The 24,316-nt window shown below is 37.3% G+C and overlaps 1 protein-coding gene and 1 non-coding gene across 3 annotated transcripts; both read left to right on the forward strand.

Annotated features, from left to right (window-relative positions):
• The first annotated feature begins 3,276 nt into the window (after positions 1-3,276).
• On the forward strand, positions 3,277-3,381 carry LOC126609442 (small nucleolar RNA R71). Its single transcript, XR_007618161.1, has one exon. It is a non-coding gene; the product is annotated as a small nucleolar RNA R71 (small nucleolar RNA).
• Positions 3,382-7,404: 4,023 nt separating this feature from the next.
• Positions 7,405-16,343, forward strand: LOC126607747 (heat stress transcription factor A-6b-like). 2 transcript variants are annotated; one of them, XR_007617695.1, is made up of 3 exons: positions 7,405-8,013; positions 8,553-9,514; positions 16,009-16,343. XR_007617695.1 is itself a non-coding variant. In XM_050275473.1 (2 exons), exons 1-2 carry the CDS (start codon positions 7,738-7,740, stop codon positions 9,345-9,347), a joined length of 1,071 nt encoding a protein of 356 aa, XP_050131430.1. In that variant the 5' UTR covers positions 7,405-7,737; the 3' UTR covers positions 9,348-9,682. The 2 variants fall into 2 exon arrangements, 1 of the variants encoding a protein (XP_050131430.1); XM_050275473.1 differs by lacking the exon at positions 16,009-16,343 and having other exon boundaries at positions 8,553-9,682.
• The last annotated feature ends 7,973 nt before the right edge of the window (positions 16,344-24,316 follow it).

Genomic DNA, 24,316 nt, shown 5'->3' on the forward strand with positions numbered 1-24,316 from the left:
ACTTTGCCTTGGAAATGATGGTACATTCAAGCTCCACACGCCCCTCAAAGGTAATCATCGCCCCTGTCCTGCTCAATTTATATGTCCAACTAATGATTCTAGATAGAAAAGAAGAACACTAACTCATGTTGATCTGATTCCTTTGCGAGGATGCTCGGGTACACAACGAAAAAGGTCACACTAGGACCAAAAAGGGGCAAATCCAAGGTCGATCGTCCAAAGATCATCCATCTGTAGGTACAACTCAGTCACCGTAGCCCTTGTTTATTTTGTGTTCTTAGTAACTGGTAGAGCACCATTATGTTGTGACTGATGCATGTTGGTGTGTTGTTGATATAGTTGGGATGCAGTGGTCCATGATCGAGAAACTTGACACAGCAAGGAAAAAAAAAGCACCAGCTACTACTTTGCAGATCCAGGTCTTACAAAGGTAATATCTTGTTCTCCGTTGGTGATGAACCCCAATATGTGAAAAAAATTGCTTCATTACTTATGCTTGTAGTCAGACATGTGTTGCTTGTGCAGAACACTCGGATCCATGACAGACCTAAGGGAAGAAAAAAAAAAGTAACCACACAAGCTCAACGGACGAAAACAGCAAAGGCCGCATGACCCAAATATGTGCATCTGGGAGGTAAACTTTGAATCCCTGCAAGTTTAGTTGTTGTAGATCTGGTAATAATAGTTGTACTCAGTTTTGTGGTGTATGGATCTGTGATTTAACTGTGCTTCTCCTCCATGCATCGCAAAACTGAGCTGCAGAAAATTAACTGCTCAAAATTATGTCTCTGTGCTGGATCTGCAACAATCTCCCCCAAACTTGCATCTGTGAATGACTTTTTATGTTGACTGCTTTAAATTTCCAGCATAGTGTAGATGTGGTTGATGTAACGGTAGACTTGTTGCTGGGTGCAGGATTCCAGCATAGGACACGCTTTATTTTCCACGTTCGCAACTTGCAATTAACCAATATGCGTATATTAAAAACAGAGCTAAAATCAACTGCGTGAATAAAGAAAAAAAAATTTGGATTTTTTCACGTTTATTTTTATTTTATTTTATTTTTTTAATAAACTTAGGTATGGAAATGCATCCAGAAAAAAAAATCAAACGAAAAATAAAATAAGGAAAGAGTTTAGAAAAATTGGGTTGCCTCCCAACAAGCGCTTTATTTTAAGTTTGTAGGTAGACGTTGCAAAAATCTGATGGCTAGATCACTGGTTCCTTCAGAGTTGATGACTTGCCTACACCATGTTTCTCTATGCATGGTTTTAGTTGATGTTTGGTAACCTTCAATGAGAAATCTATGCCCTTAGCCTTAATGTCCACATTACCATTTTGAAAAACTTTAGTAACTAGAAAATGACCTTTCCATCGAGACTCTTGTTTCCCTGGAAATGACTTGAAATCTGAACTTAATAACCACACTTTTTTACTAGGCTGTATTTTCTTAAAATTTGGGCTGCTTGGCAAATTTTCATGCTTTTTCATAGTGTTAATTGGCTGGTCATCATGTAGCACCATTTGCTGCTGTGGTTTAGAACTTGTACAATCACGAGTTACATTCGGGGGCTTTATGGACAGATGGTCAGTTGATGATCTGTTCATAAACTTGGCACTTAGTAAACCATCAAATGCATCAACACACATGCATTCTTGCTTGTCACCTGAATGTAAGCTTGCTTCAAACAACTTGAAAACAACAGTTTGATCTTCAAACCGGAATGTTAATGTTCCGGCTTCAACGTCAATAAGAGTCCGGGCTGTTGCCAGAAATGGGCGGCCCAAAATGATGGGTGTTGTCAAATCCTCATCCATGTCCAACACCATAAAATCCACCGGTAAATATAAATTGTCAACCTTCACAATAACATCTTCAATGACTCCTCTAGGGTAGGTAATTGAACGGTCAGCCAATTGAATAATACTGGAGGTTGGCTTCAGCTCACCTTCACCTAAACGTTTGAAAACAAAATAAGGCATTAAGTTTACACTAGCACCTAAATCAATTAAAGCACTTTTAAAATCAGAATTGCCAATAGTACAAGAGATAGTAAAACTCCCTGGATCTTTTTTCTTTGGAGGCAATTTATGCAATAAGACCACACTGCATTGTTCTGTTAGAATTACTTTTTCAAAATCAACGAGCTTCTTTTTCTTTGTGCAAACATCCTTCAAACATTTGGCATAAGATGGAATGTTCTTGATTGCATCAATTAACGGTAGATTAATTTGAAGTTTTGACAAAGTCTTCATAAAATCTGTTAATTGTTGATCTTTAGTTTTAGGTCTCAACCTTTCTGGATAAGGCATAGGTGGCTCATAAACACGTTCTGCAGTTTTTGTGGTAGCTTCTGCAGTATTTTCGGATCTGTCTTGGGACTGCCCAAAATCTGCAGAAATTTCAGAATCTGCAAAAATTGCAGATTTAGTTTGGGGTAGTTCTGCTGCCTGCGAATTTCCAACAGAATTTTCATGTCTGTTGTTGTAACTTTTGCCAGACCGTAGAGTCCGTATAGCATTGCATTCTTCTCGTCCTCTTGGATTAGGTACTATTTGACTAGGAAATGTACCCGGAGCTCTTTCTGAAACCTGTAAAGCAATCTGCCCAATTTGTTTTTCCATGTTTTTCATTGATGCATGCAGATTTTGGATTTCTTGATTGGTAGTATTTGCTAATTTTTCAATTGCAACCTCCTAAGCAGCCTTAGGTGCAGCAGGTTGCTGTACCTGCTGTTGAAATTGAGGTCTTGAGTGCTGATCTTTGTCCCACTTTAGATTAGGATGATCTCTCCAACCTGGGTTGTAGAAATTCGAATACGGGTCATATGTGGGACGTTGGAAATTGTTAAAAGAATTAACCTGCTCCGCTATAAACTCTGGATAAACATCTTTATGTGGACAGCTCAAAAAATCATGATTTGTCAAGCTGCAAATGCTGCAGGCAGCTTGTAAAGGCTGCTGTACAGCAACCTGTGAACCCGAAATTCTTTGTAATAACATGTCAAATTTTGCATCAAATCTTTCAAGCTTTTTCTCCATTTTTTCAATTTGTGCCGACACGTATGGTGAACCATTTGACATCTCAAAAACGGATCTAGATTGTGGCTGCTCAACTGCCCATTGTTGTGTATCTGCTGCCATTTTTTCAAATAATAAACAAGCCTCTTGTGCATTTTTATCTTTGTATGAACCTCCGCAAGATGCGTTGACAAGAGTTTTTGTAGTCATATTCAACCATCTGAAAAATATATGCATTTGATCATTAGTGTTAATACCCGAATGTGGACATTTTCTAATCAACTCTTTGAATCGCTCCCACGCCTCATGAAATTCTTCATTTGGCTTTTGGGCAAATGATAAAATCTGAGTTCTCATGTCAAGAGTCTTCGAAGCTGGATAATACTTGTTTAAAAAAATTTCACTGAGTTGGGCCCAAGTTGTAATGCTTCCAGATGGGAGTGTGAGAATCCATCTCCTTGCTTGATCTTTTAGAGTGTATGGAAACAAACGAAGCTTAATAGATTCGGCTGAAATTCCCCTTACCAAAATATTTATGCAACCCATTAAAAATTCTGCAATGTGCATGTTAGGATCATCAGATGATAACCCATGAAACATAGGTAGAATATTCAACATGTGCTGCTTTATTTCAAATGCAGACCCTTCCTTCACTGCCGGATAAGTAATGCAACTTGGTATATTTGTGGTATGGGCTGTCAGTGAATCTCCCAGGGGCAGACCAGCTTCTGGAATTACAAATGCCATTTTTTCTTTGTTGTGCAGGTTTTCAGAATTTAAAGATTGTAGACAAGTTACCTGCAGAGGAGGAACCCTCTGCAAAGTTCGCTCCCTGCGTTTCCTCCTTAAATTCTGCTCAAGTTCTGGATCAAATGAAATCAATTTCTGCACTGTTGAACGGGTGCTGACCATGCACAGATTTCTGAAATCTGCACTATTGTACTGTTGTAATCTGTAAAAATAAAATAAAAACGAAATTTTTTTTTTTTTAAATATGTATAAACAGCAATAACTAATTGAAAATCTGATTCGTAGGGATTATTTTAAATATTCCCTGGCAACGGCGCCATTTTCTTGATAGGATTTTTACTACTCATATGAACGGGCTTAAATCTCCTATTTTACTTGCAAGAATCACAAGGTTATTGTTGTATAAATAGATCTCGCAAGGTCGTCTCCACAGGGATTATTAAATAATTCCAAACAAAACCAAATTTCAATTAATTATTGTAGAGTAGAAGTTTAGGTGATTGATTTTATAACCTAATTAAAATAAAAACGAAATTAATGAATTAAAATAAACAATCTGCAATATTAGAGCTAGAGAGAAAATAGAACAGTTTTGGGAGGATCAAATTAAGAAAGCACTAGGGTTCCACCATCACCTAGCAATCCTATGAATTTTTACCAATTACTTATGATCTACACATGCCACTTTGAAGGTTAGATTTTCCTAATTCATATTCTACTTGGAACCTCCAACATAGAACGTATATCTAACATGTAACCCGTCCGGACGTTCGGATCAAATCTGAACATGAAAGACTCATTATGCTTTATGAAAATCCTTTGAAAAACCATGCAATCCTTAAGACGTGATATTCATCCTAAGTGAAATTACAATTATTAATCACAAGAAACCAACGTCAATTTCAGGGAACCTTCCGACTAAAATTGCATCAAATTACTTTTCTAAAAATCCTAATGGTGATCAGGCATTAAAACAATTAGATAGTTTTTATCCCGGTGATTAACAATTCAAAGTACGCATGCAATCAATCATAAGCAATTAAATAAAAATCACATATTCATGCTAAGGCTTAAGGTTTCGCCCTAGCAAAAAAAATTAGTTCCGCATACTCATAATTAAAATCATAGAAAATATATTCAAGAAAAGGATTGAAAGCACCTTCAAGTAAAAAGTCTCCAAAACCCTAACAATTCTCTCTGTCTCCAAAATTGCATAAAAGAAAGCGTAAAGAAAAATGGTAGACGACCAAGCAATATATCTGCTCAGCCTCCACACAAACCCTAGGAAACTAAAATTAATTCTCATCAAATAGGAAACATAACCCTAATTTAAATGGTAAAATTCGCCTAAAATCTGAACAGCCATATTTTGGACCCATAAGCTGCTCCAAAACTGGCCCAATATAGCTGGATTTAATGTTTGGACTATTCTGAACACTTCTCCAGAAGGCCACGAACCCATCCGAGGTCATCTTGGGCTCCAAAAATGCAATTTAAACCCAAAAGCGTCATTTTCCAACACTGCGAACTGCTTCTTTATTTTATCGCCAGAAAATAACTGCTTGGTGGAAAAATCCCAAATTTTGATACGATCAAGCTAAGTAACTCACGAACGTCCTCCACTGGAATTACTCCAAAATTCGTCCATTTGGTCCTGTTTTGCTCCAGAGGAAGTCGAAAGTCCTATATTGAAAATACAATTCAAAGTATCAAAATTCTTCCAATATATTAACCAAAATACACTAAGATTAGAGTAAAATATATAATATAAAATCTACTCATCACCCACCTCACCTTCCAAAGGAGAACCTTCTGAACTCCCTTTTTTTTTTATTGGTAAAACAGGAGGACCACGAAATCAAATCTCACAAATTAGTTTTTTGTTTTTTTTTAAACATAAATCCCAGAACTTGTTCTCCAACCTTCTAATTTAAAATTGATAAAGTACAATTCAATTATTGTTTTGTGAACTTTTCTTTTATTTAAATGCATGCTTGGTCTCTCAATGTCACTTTCTTTGTCCATTGGTCGTGATAGATGTAATGTGCTAGATGGCTTTCCCAAAAGGGAAATAATATTAGGGTTTGGGACGGATTAAAATATCTTAAATTCTGATTTCCATTTTCCACTTGAAAGTGCTTTAGATTACTTTTTTTTTATCTGAAGTGAAATTCAATGATTAAGAATCCAACTCGATCGGATTCAACTTGAAATTTGATCTCTTACAATTGATTAAGGAGAGGATAGTTAAGTTTGTGTTGTCATAGCTCATTTTTCTGTGTGTCATTGCCAATGTTCTTGTTAAAACTGTGACCAACGTTGGCTGATAGAAACTTTTGACGGCTCTTGGTGCTAACCAAGGCTTATGGGTTTGTGGTGGCGCTACGGCGACCATGGCGGCTCGGGCTGAGAATCCCCTTACCACCCATCCTTTTGTGCGATGTCCTATCTACAATTGGCGTCTCAAGTGCCTTGCCTAGCCACACCTTCTGCCAACTCTGTACCCGCCTCTCTTATGTGGACATGTCATCGACTCTACTTTTATTTTTTAGTTTAGTTTATGCTTTTGTTTATACCACTTAGAGCGGGTTAGGTAGTAGTGTTGTTTTGTGTCGCTATGATGATTTGTGTGAACTTGTTTATTGCGATGGCTTTATGTGACGGTCTAGGCTTGTTGTGTCTATCGTTATTGTGAAAAATCTAAATCGGATCTCTTGATTCTAGTGCTATGTGTGGTGGTCGTGTAAGGGTTTAAAATCATTTATGTTTTATGTGAATTACCTCTAGATCAAGAAATTGGTCACTACAGAAATGTACTTATCTGACACCTCTTTGTAATTGGTTATTCTAGGTATAAAACACTCTATCGATTCTGTACAAACAAAAGGTTTGTGTTGCCACATTATCAATCCCAAATGGTTGGAATTGAGTTTGAGTTAGTAGTCCAAAGTCCTGTTTAAATTCTCCACACAAATCATCAATAACCAACTATATATTACAATGAATCTAAATTATACATTTACACAAAAATACACTTAATAAATGATTATATGTTGTTAGACTATCTGAAAAGACAACATTTTTTATAGTATGTAATAAATATTAGACAAGAGATAATATTTGTCAAACTTACATCTTTTAACTTTTAAGTTAAACCTCACGTGATCAATTTAGACAATCAAGCTTCACGAAACTTTTCAAGCATTGAGCTTGAATGTATTTGGTCTCCAATTAGTTTGAGCTCAAATCAAATCAACTCAACTCAACTCAATACGGTTCAAATATCGTATTAACGTAGGAAGGGAGAATCGAACTTAACTATAAGCTTGATAACGCTCCTTTTTGGATCCGAATCCTTGCCTATTAAACCCGCCTTTACTTGCACCCCTACCCACTATATAACATTAAAGATCATTTCATAAATGAGGAAGAAATTTGGCAAAAGTAAAAATCAGAAGAGGTCTTGTATGACATGTATCATTGTTTCTCAACGAATCCAGCAAATCTTTGCCTAGCCAAAAAGGAAAAAGAAAAAGGGAAGAAATGGGAAAAAAGAAAAAAGGCACTACTAGTACTACCCCCTATTTATAAATTGATGGGTACCCCCCAACTCCCAGCAGCAGCAGCCTATTTCGTAGTTGCCTTTCGTCTTTAAACCAAAAAACCCAGCAGCAGCCTTCTTGTTCCTTAGCAACCATTTCTCTCTTGGGCTTCTTCGTCTCCATAGCAACCAGATATCTTTCTCTTTCTCTTTCACTTTCACAACCATTTCTCTGTAACTTTTCGTAGTTCACCCTATCCCTTTGTTATAATAATATTTCTACCTGCATTTCCAAAACCCATTTGACAAACACTCATTGCTACCAGAAAGTTGACTTTTTTTTTTCAGAAGAAGAAAAGAAGAGCAAAAGACAGCAACCCAGATCAGTGATGATTAGTAGTTAAAGTTTACTACACATACAAAAAATGAATCTTGATCAAGACCCAGTAAGCTTTTCGTCTTCGAGTGCGGCCCCTGATCATCCTCTGCCATTGGAGAGGCTCTATGACCAAGGTCCTCCGGCATTTCTCACCAAAACGTATGACATCGTCGATGACCCATCAACCAACCACATTGTTTCATGGAGCAGAGACAACAACAGCTTTGTTGTTTTGGATCCCAATAGCTTTGCCATGAGTCTTCTCCCCAGATATTTCAAGCACAACAATTTCTCCAGCTTTGTCAGGCAGCTCAACACCTATGTAAGCATCACTCTCTAGCACTCCCCATTTATCTGCATATTATGCAAAGTTTGCAAACCCGAGCGTAGTCTTGTTGGCTAGAGTAGTTTACTCCCCTTTTGCACGAAGTTGGAATCTCACTTCTCGTAGTTAAGATTGGATTAGATTATCGCTCAAAAATGAAATTTGGATATTGAATACATATTGGTGAGGTTCTTTGGATGTGACTAGTTTGTGCATTCATGCTCTTGAAACAGCTATAAATGTGTCACTTTTATTTGTTTAATTGGGTCCTTTTTTTGTTTTTTTTAATGGGGTTACTAAATGTGGACATATTGTTTGTTAAATGGCTTCAAAAGAGAAACTGCAGGAACCAATGTATAAAATATGCACGACTATTACAAAGGGAGCTGCTTTTGCTTCTATTTTAAATCTTGATGAATCGGTTTTTGTTTGTTTGATTTTTTTAATCTCACTTTCCTTTTCCTTGGATGTGTCGGATTTAAAGCTTCATACGGATGATGTGATCATGGAGAAGTTCTTTAATTTGCTTAATGTAGGGATTTAGGAAGGTTGATACAGACAGATGGGAGTTTGCTAATGAAGCGTTTCTCAGAGGGCAAAAGCATCTTTTAAAGAATATCAGGAGGAGGAAGGCATCCCATCTTCCTCAGGCTTCACAGAAAACTTTGGACTCTTGTGTAGAAGTTGGGAGGTTTGGATTGGACATAGAGATCGACCAGTTGAGGCGCGATAAACAAGTACTAATGGGGGAACTAGTGAAGCTTCGACAGCAACAGCAAGCTAATAGAGTTTACCTCCAAGGAATGGAAGATAGACTGAAGAGGACAGAGTTGAAACAACAACATATGTTGAGTTTCTTGGCAAGGGCAATGCAGAATCCTAATTTTGTACAACAATTGTCTCAGCAGAAGGACTTAAGGAAGGAACTGGAGGAAGCAGTTACCAAGAAGAGAAGGCGGACTATTGAGAAAGGGCCTAGTAATGTTGAGGTGGATGAATTTGGCCAAGTTGGAGTAGAGACTTTTGTTAAAGTTGAACCACAAGAATATGGTGACATTTCTGATCAGTTTGAAGTTTCGGAGTTGGACCAATTTGCTATAGACATGCCGGGGGTAAGCGGAAGCCAAAATGTTCATGGTGACCAAGAATGTAAAGAGAGAGACGAAGAACATGAAGGTAGAGGCAAAGACCTGGATAAGGGTTTTTGGCAAGATTTGTTCAATGAGAATATTGATGAAGAAATTGGTTTGCTTGGTGTTCAAGAAGAGGATGAGGAAGATGTCAATGTGTTAATTGAGGAGCTTGGTTTTTTAGCTCCCAGTCCCAAGTAAAGAAGACGATGAGCTTCTTATGCATACTTTCTTCAAGGGTGTGGGTTTGAGACCCTCATCATCAAGATATCATGAAGTTCCTTGCTCGTTTCTAAGTTGGCATTGACGAGTGACGAACACATGAATACTGAGAAGTTACACTGTTCCACTGCAAACAGCTACATGTGGTTAGTTTCCTTTTAGGATCACTTGAATTTCTTGGTTTTCTTATATCTCTGCTTTCCATTCGTTCCTCGTCTAAAATCTGATTGTATTCCAGCCAGTGTTTGAAAATCAAAGGTATGTACTTATCCTGAACAATCATTAATCTTGACATGACTTTAGAAATTCAGTTATTCAGTTATCCAAACAATAATTTGTTGGTTATAAGTCAACAATCTGTGATAATTTATATATGCTAATAAATAATAAATGCAATAGAAACTAACAGAATATAAACTAGAATATGAATTATAAAATAGACAACTTGAAGATCGAGGCTTGCGTACCGCAATGTCCTTGAAACAGAAATTTCGTCCCTACTCTGTGCTTGTAGTTCTACGGACGTCTGCTTCACCAGGATTCAACGATCAAGTTAAAATTCCAGCACCGGAAAATTTAACTTCTGGCGAATTTAGTGTGGTTCTCTCAGTAAGAAGGTTTAGGAATGTAGAAGATGAAGTTGATTATTTTCTGTGTTCTAAATGCTATGCAAATGGATGTATATATAGTAGATGGATGCCTGTTTGCAACAGGTATGAGAATGGGGTGTGACTGTTGGGAGACATTTCTTCAGAGGGTGCTTTGCTCTGTGTTCAGAAAGAACTTTCAGACTTCATCTGAAAGGATGAGTCTTTTCATAAAAAATAATTAATTAATTTAATTCGAATTTAATTAAAAAATAATTAAGTAAATCCGAAAAATAATTAATTAAATAATTTAATTATTAGAGCCCAAGAGGCCCAAGGCCCAAGGCCCATCTTTTGACAATTAAATATATATTAATTATAATTAATTATATATTAATTACCAAATAATTAATACACCCCAAAGCCCAACCCCAAGGGTGAACCCAATTTTAGTCTCCAGGCCTATTACTCCAATCACTTTCTTTAAAGGACAAAGCCTTATAAAGTGATAAAATCTTTTGGGAATGGCCAATGTGGGACAAGGAAATTTCTACTCAAACTACTCAAATTTCCAACAATACCTCACATTTGAGTTGAAATTTCATTCAAACTCCAACAATGACCCCACATTTGAATGCAAATGGAAATGCAAATGTGTGACTAGGCTGCATGACTAGGCTGCCTAAAACTGAGAGAGAATAGTCATGATATGCATCGGGTGAAGTGTCTTTTGAACTTGAACTTACCCTAGTGAAAACATATCGAGTTTACTTGGTGACGCGGTGGATGTGGAAGATCTTGAACTGTTCACCGCAGTAGTAAACCAAGACAATATGCTACACACATATCATGGCTGCCACACGTCAATTCATACGGTTGTGTTCATTTTGGCCCTGAACAGATCTCGGATTTCGTAGGAGCTTTAGAGAATTTAGCCATATCAATTCTCATAAATGTGGCCCCATTTACTCCTATATAGGTGACATTAATTAAGAATAGTCTGCCATATTCCTCTTGATAACAAGATATTAATGTCATTAAATGTATAAAACATAACCCCTCAAACGTCAACAGACAACACACATTTTATCATAAAAATGAGTAAGTTGTGCGTTCAACTTTTGAATCAAACTCAACCAGTTTGCCTATTGAACCTAGACCATGGGATCTCCAATCAGCTAGGTTAGGTTTCCGCCCAGTTCAATTCATTGAATTGGCTTAAGACCCATTCCCCTCGATGTAAATAATATTTGCTCTCTTGGTAGGCCTTTTGTCAAATGATCAGCTATATTTTCCTTTGACTTCACATAATCAATGGATATTATTCCATTGGAGAGCATCTTCTTAAGAGTATTGTGTCGACGTCTGATGTGACGTGACTTCCCATTGTATACATGACTTTTGGCCCTTGATTGAGCGGCCATACTATCACAATGTATACATATAGCCGTTACCGGCTTTGGCCACATTGGAATATCCTCCAGAAAATTTTTGAGCCACTCGGCTTCTTCGCCAGCCAAATCTAAAGCTATAAACTCAGACTCCATGGTGGATCGAGCTATACATTTCTGTTTAGAGGATTTCCAAGATATTGCTACACCTCCCAAGGTAAAAACATATCCACTTGTCGACTTGGATTCTGTAGTGTCAGAAATCCAATTGGCATCACTGAAGCCTTCTACAACAGGTGGATATTTTGTGTAGTGTAATCCGTAGTCAAGTGTATTTTTCAAATACCTTAACACTCTTACTAAAGCATCCCAATGCTCTTGTGCCGGATTACTTGTATATCTACTAAGCCTACTTACTGCATACGCTAAGTCGGGCCTAGTTGAATTCATCAAGTACATTAGACTTCCAATTACTTGAGAATATTCAAGTTGAGATATGGCATCGCTTTTATTTTTCTCCAACTTGCATCCAGCATCAAAAGGAGTTGCAGCAGGTTTGCAGTCAAATTGACCAAACCTTCGTAATATTTTTTCTGCATAATGGGATTGTGTAAGGACATATCCTTCACTATTTCTCTTAATTTGAATTCCTAAAATGACATATGCTTGACCTAAGTCTTTCATGTCAAAACTGGAATTCAACATTTTCTTTGTTTTGTTTATGACATCTTTATTGCTTCCCATTATGAGCATATCATCCACATACAAGCAGACAATAACACAAGTTTTATCATTACTCTTAATGTAGACACATTTATCAGATTCATTTATTTTGAACCCATGTGTCAACAAAGTATGATCAAATTTCTCGTGCCATTGTTTTGGTGCTTGTTTAAGTCCATATAATGACTTAACTAATTTGCACACTTTGCTTTCTTGTCCTTTAAGCACAAACCCTTCAGGTTGTTCCATGTATATTTCTTCATCTAGTTCTCCATTTAAAAATGCTGTTTTTACATCCATTTGATGTATATCAAAGTTGTATACAGCCGCAATCGCTATTAACATCCTAATTGACGTTATGCGAGAAACTGGAGAATAGGTGTCGAAATAATCCAACCCTTCTTTTTGGCGATAACCTTTGGCTACTAAACGTGCCTTGAACTTATCAATGGTTCCATCCGCCTTAAGTTTCTTCTTGAAAATCCATTTATGGCCAATTGGTTTACTACCGGGAGGTAAATCAACCAATTCCCATGTGTTATTTTCCATAATGGATTCCATTTCACTTTTAATTGCTTCCTTCCATAAAGGAGCCTCAGAAGAAGACATTGCTTCTTTAAAAGTTCTAGGTTCATTCTCGGATAAGAAAGCAATGAAATATGGTCCAAAGTTTTTAGAAACTTTGATTCTTTTTCCTTTTCTTCGTTCCACATCATTTCCTTGGACACCAGAAGAAGAGGCTTCATCATGACTATGATCATGAACCCTCTTTGTATTAGAACCAGATTCCTTTTCTTTGTAAGGGAATATATCCTCAAAGAATTCTGCATCCGCTGATTCTAGTATAGTGTTAACATGTATGTCAGAAATCGAAGATTTCACAACAAGGAACCTATAAGCAGCACTATTATTTGCATATCCAATGAATACGCAATCAATAGTTTTAGGTCCTAGTTTCGTTCTTTTTGGTAACGGAACTTGCACCTTTGCTAAGCAACCCCACACTTTGAGGGTTTTATAAGTGGGTTTATGTCCTTTCCATATCTCATAAGGTGACTCGTCAATCTTTTTTAGAGGAACCTTATTCAATATGGTATTTGCAGTAAGTAAAGCTTCACCCCACAAACTGTGTGGAAGCCCAGAACTATTTAACATGGAATTAATCATATCTTTGAATGTTCTATTTTTTCTTTCGGCAACACCATTTTGTTGTGGTGTGTATGGAGCCGTTGTTTGATGTATAATTCCATATTGTGCACAAAAATCTAAAAAGGCAGTAGACTCATACTCTCCTCCTCTATCGGATCTAAGTGCTTTGATTTTTCTCTCAAGTTGATTTTCAACTTCGGCTTTATATGTCTTAAACATATTCAAAGCTTCGTCCTTGCTATGAATCAAATAAACATAGCAATACTTACTGCAATCATCAATGAAAGTGACATAATAATTCTTTCCTCCACGACTTGGTGTGGATTTAAAGTCACAAAGATCACTATGAATTAATCCAAGTAATTCATTTGATCTTTCCAAAATTGACTTTCTCGTTTGCCTAGCAAATTTTGATTCAGTACATGTTTCACACTTATGATTAAAATTAATTTCGAATTTAGGTAATAATTCTAATTTAACCATTCTATGCATAGAACGAAAATTAACATGTCCTAATCTAGCATGCCAAATATTAGAAGACTCAACAATATAAGTAGAAGCATTTATTTTATTAGCATCATCAATGGCAATTACATTGAGTTTCACAAGGCCATCAGCCACATAACCCTTTCCAACAAACATCCCACCCTTGGTAAGTACAAATTTGTTGGATTCCATTACAAGTTTAAAGCCCTTAGCAATTAGAATTGGTCCAGAAACCAAGTTCCTCCTCATTTCAGGAACATGCAGCACATTCAGCAAGGTCAAACTTTTCCCAGATGTGAATTTGAGTACCACCTTGCCATATCCCTCCACCGCAGATGAGGCAGAATTGCCCATATACAGCTTTTCTCCAGGGGCAGCAGGGTGATATTCTGTGAACAGATTTCTGTCAGCGCAGATGTGCTTTGTAGCACCAGTATCCATCAACCATTCACTCACATTGGAGACCATGTTAACCTCGGACACAACAGCAACCAATTCTTCATCGGTGATTGCCATGTTAGCATGGTTGTTGTTGTTTCCGTGACCATGATTTCCATCCTTGCGATGATAACAATCTTGTGCCTTGTGACCAGATTTGCCACACACATAGCAGGCGCCCTTAATCTTCTTCAGATTCTTGCCTTTAGGAGCAAGGGCAGATTGCACAAACTGCTTGGTTTTCGGAGCAGGAGCCTTATTCTTTTTCGGCTTAGCCTTGGAGTTTCCTCCCTCAACATAATTCGCATTGGCTTCAATGGCCGCAAACCCTCCAGAACGGTCTGCCTTTCTATGGTCTTCTTCCACACGTAGCCTCAGAATCAAATCCTCCATATTCATCTCACGGCGCTTGTGCTTGAGATAAATTTTGAAGTCATTCCAGGAAGTTGGCAATTTCTCGATTATCGCCCCAACTTGGAAATGCTCATTGATCTCGCATCCCTCAGAATGCAATTCATAGATCAACTTCTGGATTTCTTCGACCTGAGAAACAACAGATTTGGAATCCACCATTGTATATTTGAGAAACTTACCGATAACAAATTTCTTTGAACCGGCATCATCAATCTTATACTTTTTCTCTAGGGATTCCCACAACTCCTTCGCTGTCTTGCACGGAGAATAAATGTCGTAGAGATTGTCATCCAAACTATTCAGGATATAATTTCTGCAACAAAACTCGAAATGATTCCAAGCTTCAATTGCCATGACAGTCTCTCTCGTCATTGGATTCTCATTAGACTTCGGAGCTTCTTCCTTAACAACATGAGCGAGATTCATCGTTGTCAGGAAGAACAACATCTTCTGTTGCCATCTTTTGAAGTCCAACCCTTTGAACTTCTCAGGCTTTTCTGAGTATTTTGGAACAGTGCCATTCACATTCACAGATTGTTGATCCATAAATTTCTGTTTCAAGATTGTTGGTTATAAGTCAACAATCTGTGATAATTTATATATGCTAATAAATAATAAATGCAATAGAAACTAACAGAATATAAACTAGAATATGAATTATAAAACAGACAACTTGAAGATCGAGGCTTGCGTACCGCAATGTCCTTGAAACAGAAATTTCGTTCCTACTATGTGCTTGTAGTTCTACGGACGTCTGCTTCACCAGGATTCAACGATCAAGTTAAAATTCCAACACCGGAAAATTTAACTTCTGGTGAATTTAGTGTGGTTCTCTCAGTAAGAAGGTTTAGGAATGTAGAAGATGAAGTTGATTATTTTCTGTGTTCTAAATGTTATGCAAATGGATGTATATATAGTAGATGGATGCCTGTTTGCAACAGGTATGAGAATGGGGTGTGACTGTTGGGAGACATTTCTTCAGAGGGTGCTTTGCTCTGTGTTCAGAAAGAACTCTCAGACTTCATCTGAAAGGATGAGTCTTTTCATAAAAAATAATTAATTAATTTAATTCGAATTTAATTAAAAAATAATTAAGTAAATCCGAAAAATAATTAATTAAATAATTTAATTATTAGAGCCCAAGAGGCCCAAGGCCCAAGGCCCATCTTTTGACAATTAAATATATATTAATTATAATTAATTATATATTAATTACCAAATAATTAATACACCCCAAAGCCCAACCCCAAGGGTGAGCCTAATTTTAGTCTCCAGGCCTATTACTCCAATCACTTTCTTTAAAGGACAAAACCTTATAAAGTGATAAAATCTTTTGGGAATGGCCAATGTGGGACAAGGAAATTTCTACTCAAACTACTCAAATTTCCAACATAATTTGTACCAATTCTATGTTTTTTTTCCCCTAAGACTATAATTTATCATTCGATGAAGGCGGATCATACATCAGACATGATGGTCTCACCAAGACGATTAAAAGCTCGAAATCTGAATTGCATCTTGAAGGGGGGCATCAAGAGGGTGGATGCCATGTTTCAGTGTTTCCACACTTCATAAAATGATTGCTGCTTGTGTTAGATCACTTATGGTTTTATAAAACGATATTGCTGTTCTACAAGCTATCAAGTTCCACGATGACATATAAAAGATTAACTGAGGAAATGAATTTAGATTTAGGTGTTAGATGGTGGTGGGTGCAAAACTTTTAATTTGGACTTGTAGATCAAATGGTTAAAAACGTTTACCTCTACATACAAAACGAGGTCATATTTCGACCCCCAAAGCCACTATTAGGGATGGGTAAAATATTCATGGGTTTGGGTAACTGCGGTTATCCACCCATTTAAAGTTCACAGTTACGGTTATGGGTAACCGTTTAAACGAACAAACGGTTATGGGTATAACCGTTTATCCGTGAAATTTAAATGGACGGTTATGGGTATTACCTGCGGTTATACGGATATCCATTTACCCATTTAATTTAATATATGTAAAAAAAAAAATTATGGATTTTGAGGGGTTTTAGAAGCAGGCTCTCTCTCTCCTCTCCTTCCCAGCGACCTGCAACCCCAACCAACATAGCCAAACTTCAATTATATTTCTGCACATCGCCAAGTTCGGATTCAAAGCTTCCCCAACTTCGCTTTTTTACCATAATTGAAATAATAGAATAGGCGTAAACTATTATTTTACAATAATTGAAAGTCGCATTTCTCTCCAAGAAATATGAAATTGGCGTAAACTATTATTTTATATAATTGAAATAATAAAATAGGCGTAAACTATTATTTCAATTATTAGAATTATATGAAGACTTAAATGATTAAAATAGAGAAATGCATGCTAAAATGTACTTATAACGGTGTTTAATTGTCAGAAAACGAAAATTATGACAAATTTTTCTTTTGTAATTTTCAAGCTGTTAAAAAAAACATGTAGACAGATGAAAAAAGGATAAATGGGTAAAAAAATGATAAACGGGCTCAAAAACGGGTAAATGTTTATGGTTATGGTTAAATAGGTAAATGATTATGGTTAAATGAGTACATGGTTATGGGTATAGATAACTGTTTATAAACGGTTATGGCTATGGGTATAACCGTTTATGCAATTACCCAACGGGTAAACGGTTATGCGGGTATGAACATAAACGGTTATGGGTAAATAACCACAATTACCTGCCCGCTATAACAGTTGCCCATCCTAGCCACTATCACTTGTAATGCGTTATATGGTTGTGATCTTTTTTTAAAGTTTAGGGGGCCAACAGCCTAACAAAATAATGAAGCATAGGGGTGGGCGCGGTTCGGTTTGGTGCGGTTTTGAGTGAAACCAAAACCAAAACCGCAAGTTTTTGCGGTTTGGTTTGGTGCGGTTTTGAAGCCAAAACCAAAATGAAACCAAACCGTTTGGTTCGGTTCGGTGCGGTTTCAAACGGTTTCGGTTTGGTTTTTAAGAAAAAATGTACAATTTGCAATTTAACATATTAAAAAGCATTTCCCAATAGTAATAGGAAAATGACATTTGTTATGTAAACAATTAGCATGTTGCATGTAGTTGTGATGTTAAAACATGTTTGTGCAACAAAAAGGTGTCCCTTACAATATTTTTCATAAAACAAGTTGAATAAATTTGAATTCATTAAACGTGAGCGAAATTTTCATACTAGAATATGTGATATCATGCTTCAAATGAGTGGCTTTTAGTAGATCATTGTTCGACTCTTGATAACAAGATTAGTCCACCCTTGTACATATATGTGTGTGTGATGGTATAAAATAACAAAGGTCCTTCAAGTTAATGAACAAAAGAAAGTGATGAATGATGATATTCTAGTGTGGTTGAGTCCATACTAAGTGTATGAATTTTAACAAACGACCAATTAAAACATGAAATCTAATATGGACATTTAATTAAATGTTTATTAATATTTGCGGTGCGGTTCGGTTTCGATGCGGTTTTCAAAATCCAAAACCGAAACCAAACTGTTTTCTATGTTGCGGTTCGGTTTCAAAACCGAAACCGTTTCAAAACCGCAAAACCAAACCGTTCGGTACGGTTCGATTTGGTTCGTGTTTCGGTTTCGGTTTTCGGTTTTAAGTGCCCACCCCTAATGAAGCATACTATACATGTCCAGTTGTTAAAGATACGTGTTGGAAGTATATCACTTTTTCTCTTTCCGGGCCAAAGAGAATAATTTTTCTTTTTTTAGAATATTAGCTTGCTTTATCTGACAGAAAATGTTACGGTGCAACATCTGCACTTAGTTGGAAGACATGGAAAAGCTTGTCTTCTTAAAGCGATAAGGTTGCACATGATGTTCATGACTGGCTGCCATTATCGAGGGAGTAATTTTTCCTGAGTTCGTAACACCGCCACGTAAATTTGTAACATTACGTATAGCTGCCATAACCTAGCAGTTTTTATAGATTAATAACATTTCGTAACAGTGTAGCGGCCATTCTCTCTCCCCTCGGCATCCTCCCCACCAATTTCTGAGATCTCGCCACCATCTTGCTCTTCATCAAATAGTGAACCTCCTTCACTAGAACAACCCAGAAAAAGGGACCAAAGAGATTTTAAATAATCAACTCCACCTAGAAAAGGATTTCAAACAATCAACCCATTTTATTTACAGAAAGAGGTAAAGGATGGTGTGGATGCAGGAGCTTGGATGTAGGGGGCTCGGGTGGTTGCGGGTGGCTAGAGGTAAAGCTTGGTTTAATTTTTTATTTTTAATAATAAAAAGCTAGATCCAATGCTCTACATTAAGCAAAATTTAGAGACTAAAATTAATAGAATTTTAGTTCAAGACGAAGTCTAAACTATAGTGAAAGTTCAAGGACCAAGTTTACTCAATTCACAATTGACGAATTTCCCAAATTTCCTACTTGGGGTCTCTACGCTATTATTTCGCATGTAAAAAAACCTTTCTCCACACGGGATATTTTATTTATTAGAATAAAAAAAAGTACTGTTATTCTTGCTAATTTGTCTTATTTTCTACTCATATATATATATCTCTCTCTCTCTCACAGTGGAAATGTTTATAACAAGTTAACAACTGAATACAATATAAGCGGAAAAATACAACAAGTAAAGTAGGTGTTATAACATACCTTCTAAATAAACACATGAAATTAAAGGGCGAACAAAGAGGCCATGGTCCATGGTGTTAGCACTAGTAGGGGAATGTTCACTTATTAGTACAATATATATACAAACAATGCACCACTTATGTGATTGTTTTCTATTTGAATTTCTTTCAATGAATGTTAATGTAACAATCCGTCCCAGAATTTATGGAACAAATGGGTATTTTTGGTAATTTCACTAAGTTTGGGATATTTATTTTAAAATTTGTTTTTGGGTCTTAATGTGTGTGCCCATGGGGCCCATTTGTTTGGTTTTGTCCCCCGGGGTCCAAGTCTCTCTCTCTCTCTCTCTCTCAGTTCCATTTCTGTCTCTCTCCCTTGTCTTCGCTCTTCTCTCCTCCCCGTGAGCATGAAACCGAGACCACCACTATTATACCCACTCCAACAACCACCACCCACACCACCATTCTTCTTTCCCCGTGAACTCCACGAAATCTAGAGCAAAGGAGAAGCACACAAGCTCTCCATGTCTTGTGGCACCACGAGTGGCCACTGTACACCTCATCCTCCGCGCGAACCCTTGACCATGGTAAGCTCATTGAACCCCGTAGATCATGTTTAGGAGTGTTTTGTAATGTCTCTAAATAGTTTTTGTGGTTTTTGGACGAAGAATACCTCGAAGGAGCTAAACCCAAAATTCAGGCAAATACCCGTGACTTTCAAACCACTTTTCGACCTTCACACGTCGTGAGAGTGGTACGGTTTTCTTCCTCATTCATTGAGCTTCAATTTGGTATATTGCATGACGTGTTTTCGTTGAAGTTCGAGGTTGACCGGAGCTTGGGAAGCTTCGGCTTGCTTTTTCCGTCGAAACCAGGCCGTTTGTGTCACATCCCGGCTTGGGCCCCTACCATATCCCGAGCTCGACTCCACCGTAACACAATATTGTTCGTTTTGGGCCCTGACCACGCCCTCACGGTTTTGTTTCCGGGAACTCACATAAGAACTTCCCAGTGGGTCACCCATCATGAGATTGCTCTTGCTCGATCTCGCTTAACTTCAGAGTTCTGATGGAACCCAAAGCCAATAAGCTCCCAAAAGGCTTCGTGCTAGGTAAAGATGAGAATATACATATAAGGCTTATAGGATCCACTCCCTTGGGCGATGTGGGATGTTACAATCCACCCCCCTTAGGGGCCCGACGTCCTCATCGGTACACATTCGGCCATGGATTGGCTCTGATACCAAATTGTCACATCCCGGTCCAGGCCCCCACCACATCCTAAGCTCAACTCTGCCGTAGCACGATATTGTCCGTTTTGGGCCCCGACCACGCCCTCACGATTTTGTTTCTAGGAACTTACACGAGAATTTCCCAGTGGGTCACCCATCATGGGATTGCTCTAGCGTGAACTCGCTTAACTTCAGAGTTCCGATGGAACCTAAAGCCAGTGAGCTCCCAAAATGCCTCATGCTAGGTAGAGATGGGAATATACATATAAGGCTTATAAAATCTACTCCCATGGGCAATGTGGGATGTTTCAGTTGGGCTGTGCCAACCCAAAACCCTTTTACCCTGAACCGGCCCAGGTCTTTGGGCCATGGACCTCAACCTAGACCTTGGCCCTTTAAGCTAAGCCTCACCCAAGCCTTAGGCCTAGCCTAGTTTCCAAACCCATCCACCCTAGAAACCTGTTAGACCCAAGCCCTTGAGCAGTACAAACTTGGGCCTCTGGCCCGGTAGCCTCAAGCCCAAAACCCAGTTGACCCAGCTCGTTTGACCAGGCTGTTAACCTGACGGAATATTCTCTGGAATATTCTCGTGTTGACTTTTTCGAAATTTACCCGGGACCCTTCTTAAGGTAATTTGATGTCCTGAATCCATTTTGACGTCCGGTTTCCCAAATTCAATAGTTTGATTAGAGTTTTATTAATTGGACCCTTTATCTGCTTAGGGGCAATTGTTTATGGCGCTTCCAACTTCGTTCGTTTGCGTGGTTTTCGATGGCGAAGTATCTGTGAGTGGACCCCTTTTAAAATGCATGTTTTAATAGTAGAAATGCATACATAAAAAGCATGATTTAATGGTTACGTTTTATGAAACGTTTTATGAGTAAATTACATTTACACTTTATGATTTTCATGCTTTACTGAGAATATTTTGGAATAGCGAGAATGACGAGTTTTAAGTTTGGCCGGATTATCGAGGTTTTTTCCAACGGGTTTTCGGGGGTTTCAGGGCTCAACTCAAGTACGGTTTGATTCGTCTTGGTGAGATCTTTAAAATGGTTCAAATTTCATTAAGTTTGGTGTTGAAATGAGGGAGAATTAAGGATTTGAAGTTTTTCTAGAAATTGGCGAACAGTTGCCGACGTCCAGTGACTCGTCAGGGAAGAAGGAGTATATTCCATCAGTTTTGATGGAATATGCTAATGGCGTAAGGTGACGCCGTTAGTTTTTAGACGGAATATTCCATAATTTAACGGAATATTCCTTAACGCCGTTACTGCCATCGTCATTGTGCCAAACACGTGCCCGCGCGTGGGCAGCGCGTCTGGCCATGCCTTGGTCGGCGCGTGGGTGGTCGAATTTTTTTTCTAAAAATATGGGGATGTTCATGGAGTTGTGTAGATCACATTGGTATATTCAAACACCTCATTTGAGCATTGTATGAGAAATTATTAGCAAGTTTTGTCTATGTGCTTTAAATAATGTTTTTATAGTTAATTCGCATATAGGTGAGACTTATTCCAAGGACGAGCGCGTTCAAGGGCGACTCGGGGGCTACGACCCTTCGACATACTAGTGAGTGGGCTTTTGGTTTTCAGTATATATTAATATACTTGATATTTTCCCAGAAAATACATTTTAATAAGATTATGCCTTGAATGCCATGCATATAAGTTTATAATTCGTATATGAATTGGTATATGATGCATAATATATAATTGTGGTGCTGTGGATGCTCAGATAAGCTCAGGTGAGTTATGTTTGGTTATGTGAATTATCGATGATGTGATATGTGATTGAATAACGTTGAGCTCATAAAACTGCACCTAGGGTGATTGTGATTTAGTTAGAGATATGACACATGCCTGTTTATAATGTCACCTCCCGCACCATATGCTCATATTGGATCTAATTTAGGTGCATAGTCTTGTTGTACAGACCTTTACTATGGTTCCGACTCGTAGGTGACTAGCGATTTATTGTCCAGCTATTATGTGAGAGTAGTATTGAGCATAATTATATTACACCCAGTATTGTCATACAGACCTTTTCCTTTGGTTCCGACTCTTGTGCAGTATAGTGTCGTATAGGTCATTGTAGTGACTTCGGCTAGATTAACTTTTGAGCTATGCATTCAGCCATACAGACTACCACAAAGGTTCCGGCTAATATGTCATATTTCTACGAAGTTATTCTCACCTGAGTTACTACTCTGTTATATCTTGGCATAGCATACATATGAATATGATTATGTGAAGCATGATTTGAATTGATATATTTACATATATATTTATGTATATGCTTATATTCTGATTCTGGGAAAAATTATATATGTTTTACAGCAAGGGGTTAGAAATGTTGATAAATGAATTGGTTTTGTAAAACATTTGTTTTTGCCCACTCACATTTTCTATTTTGCACCCCTTCAGGTTTTAGGTAAGCTTTTTGTTGGTGGCCTTGAGGACTTCGGCGGTTCTGACATAATAAAATAAATGTAAGACATCTTATGGTACTGTATAACTAGTACTTGTCCTACTGGACTGCACCTAGACTTGTTATGCTCTGATTATGAGTATTTACTTTTGTATCTTACTCCTAACACTTTCTGTTTACTAGTGCACTCTAGTAGTTTCGGTTTTTAATTATTCATGTATTTCTTATCCTTATTGCTTCCGCACTGTGCACATGGCAACGTCACCCTCACGTGATGGCCAGCATGCCTTGATCTCGGTCAAAGTGTGTTAGGTCAAATGAAGATTTATATATTTGGCCTAGGGGTTGGGTGATGTAGGGGCCTACGGGTCGATTATGATACCACTATTTAGCACACTATATATGACATATGTCTTATGAAAGTTTTATAGCATGCTAGGGTTTTCGGAAAAACCTATCACATATTATGCTATTAGTTTTCATAAAACTTTGGGGGTTAGTACGTTATTGAATAGCTATTTCAGTATTATATATATATCAACTTGGTTCACTCATGTTCGTTTTGCACCCCTTAGGACTTAGTGAACTCAGTTAGGCTAAATCTACTTTGGATTGACAGGGTTTCAAAAGACTTTTTTCATAAAAAATTAAAAAAAAAACTAAGATTTTGAAACGAAGAAATAGAAAATTAAAATTAAAAAAAAAAACAATCTGACAACTATAAGTTCTATAAGCAAAAAATCCTCATCTTTTCACTTGGATAAAATATTCATCGTGGTTTCACTTGTCATGCTCTAAATGATTCTTGTTGTGAAAATTTTAGTGTTACAAAGTACGTTTCTTTTGAAAAAAACAAAGTAAGTTTTTTTCTTTAATTGAAAAAAAAAAGCACAAAATGAGTTGAATTTGAATTTTTATTCTCCAAAATGTAACTTTTATGTGAAAAAGGTCTTTGAAAAAAGTCAAACAAAATTCTAGCACTATCATAGTTATACATATACACATGTACAACTTATCAAAATTTAAAAAATAAATTATATTTATTCACCTGTGTCAAACTGTAACGGACTTATAATATTATATTTTCATTTGTATTATTATACTATTCTAGAAAAAGTTTAAAGATATTATGTGTGCATAAAAAACAAAACCAAAAGCACAAGAAAAATTGAATAAAGATGTCATTGAAATGCTTTGGAAAGCACTAACTTTTTGTTTTGTTTATTTGGTTGGGGTCGAGATTTCATTTTCTGTTGGTGGATATAACAAAGTTTCCCTAAACACCAAAACAAGACCCTATCTTGACATGATAGTAGAAACTAGAAAGCTCGTCCATGGCCACCGACACCCACAACCACATCCTCATCTATCCACTGGAAATGAGGACATTTAAGGCCTGATCAAACTTAATGAGGATATTGATAAATTTTCACGGAATAACTAAAATAATTTTCTCAGAAACTATTTTTGGCTTAAAAATGGAC

This window comes from Malus sylvestris, chromosome 16 (assembly GCF_916048215.2).
Source record: "Malus sylvestris chromosome 16, drMalSylv7.2, whole genome shotgun sequence".
Lineage (NCBI taxonomy): Eukaryota > Viridiplantae > Streptophyta > Magnoliopsida > Rosales > Rosaceae > Malus > Malus sylvestris.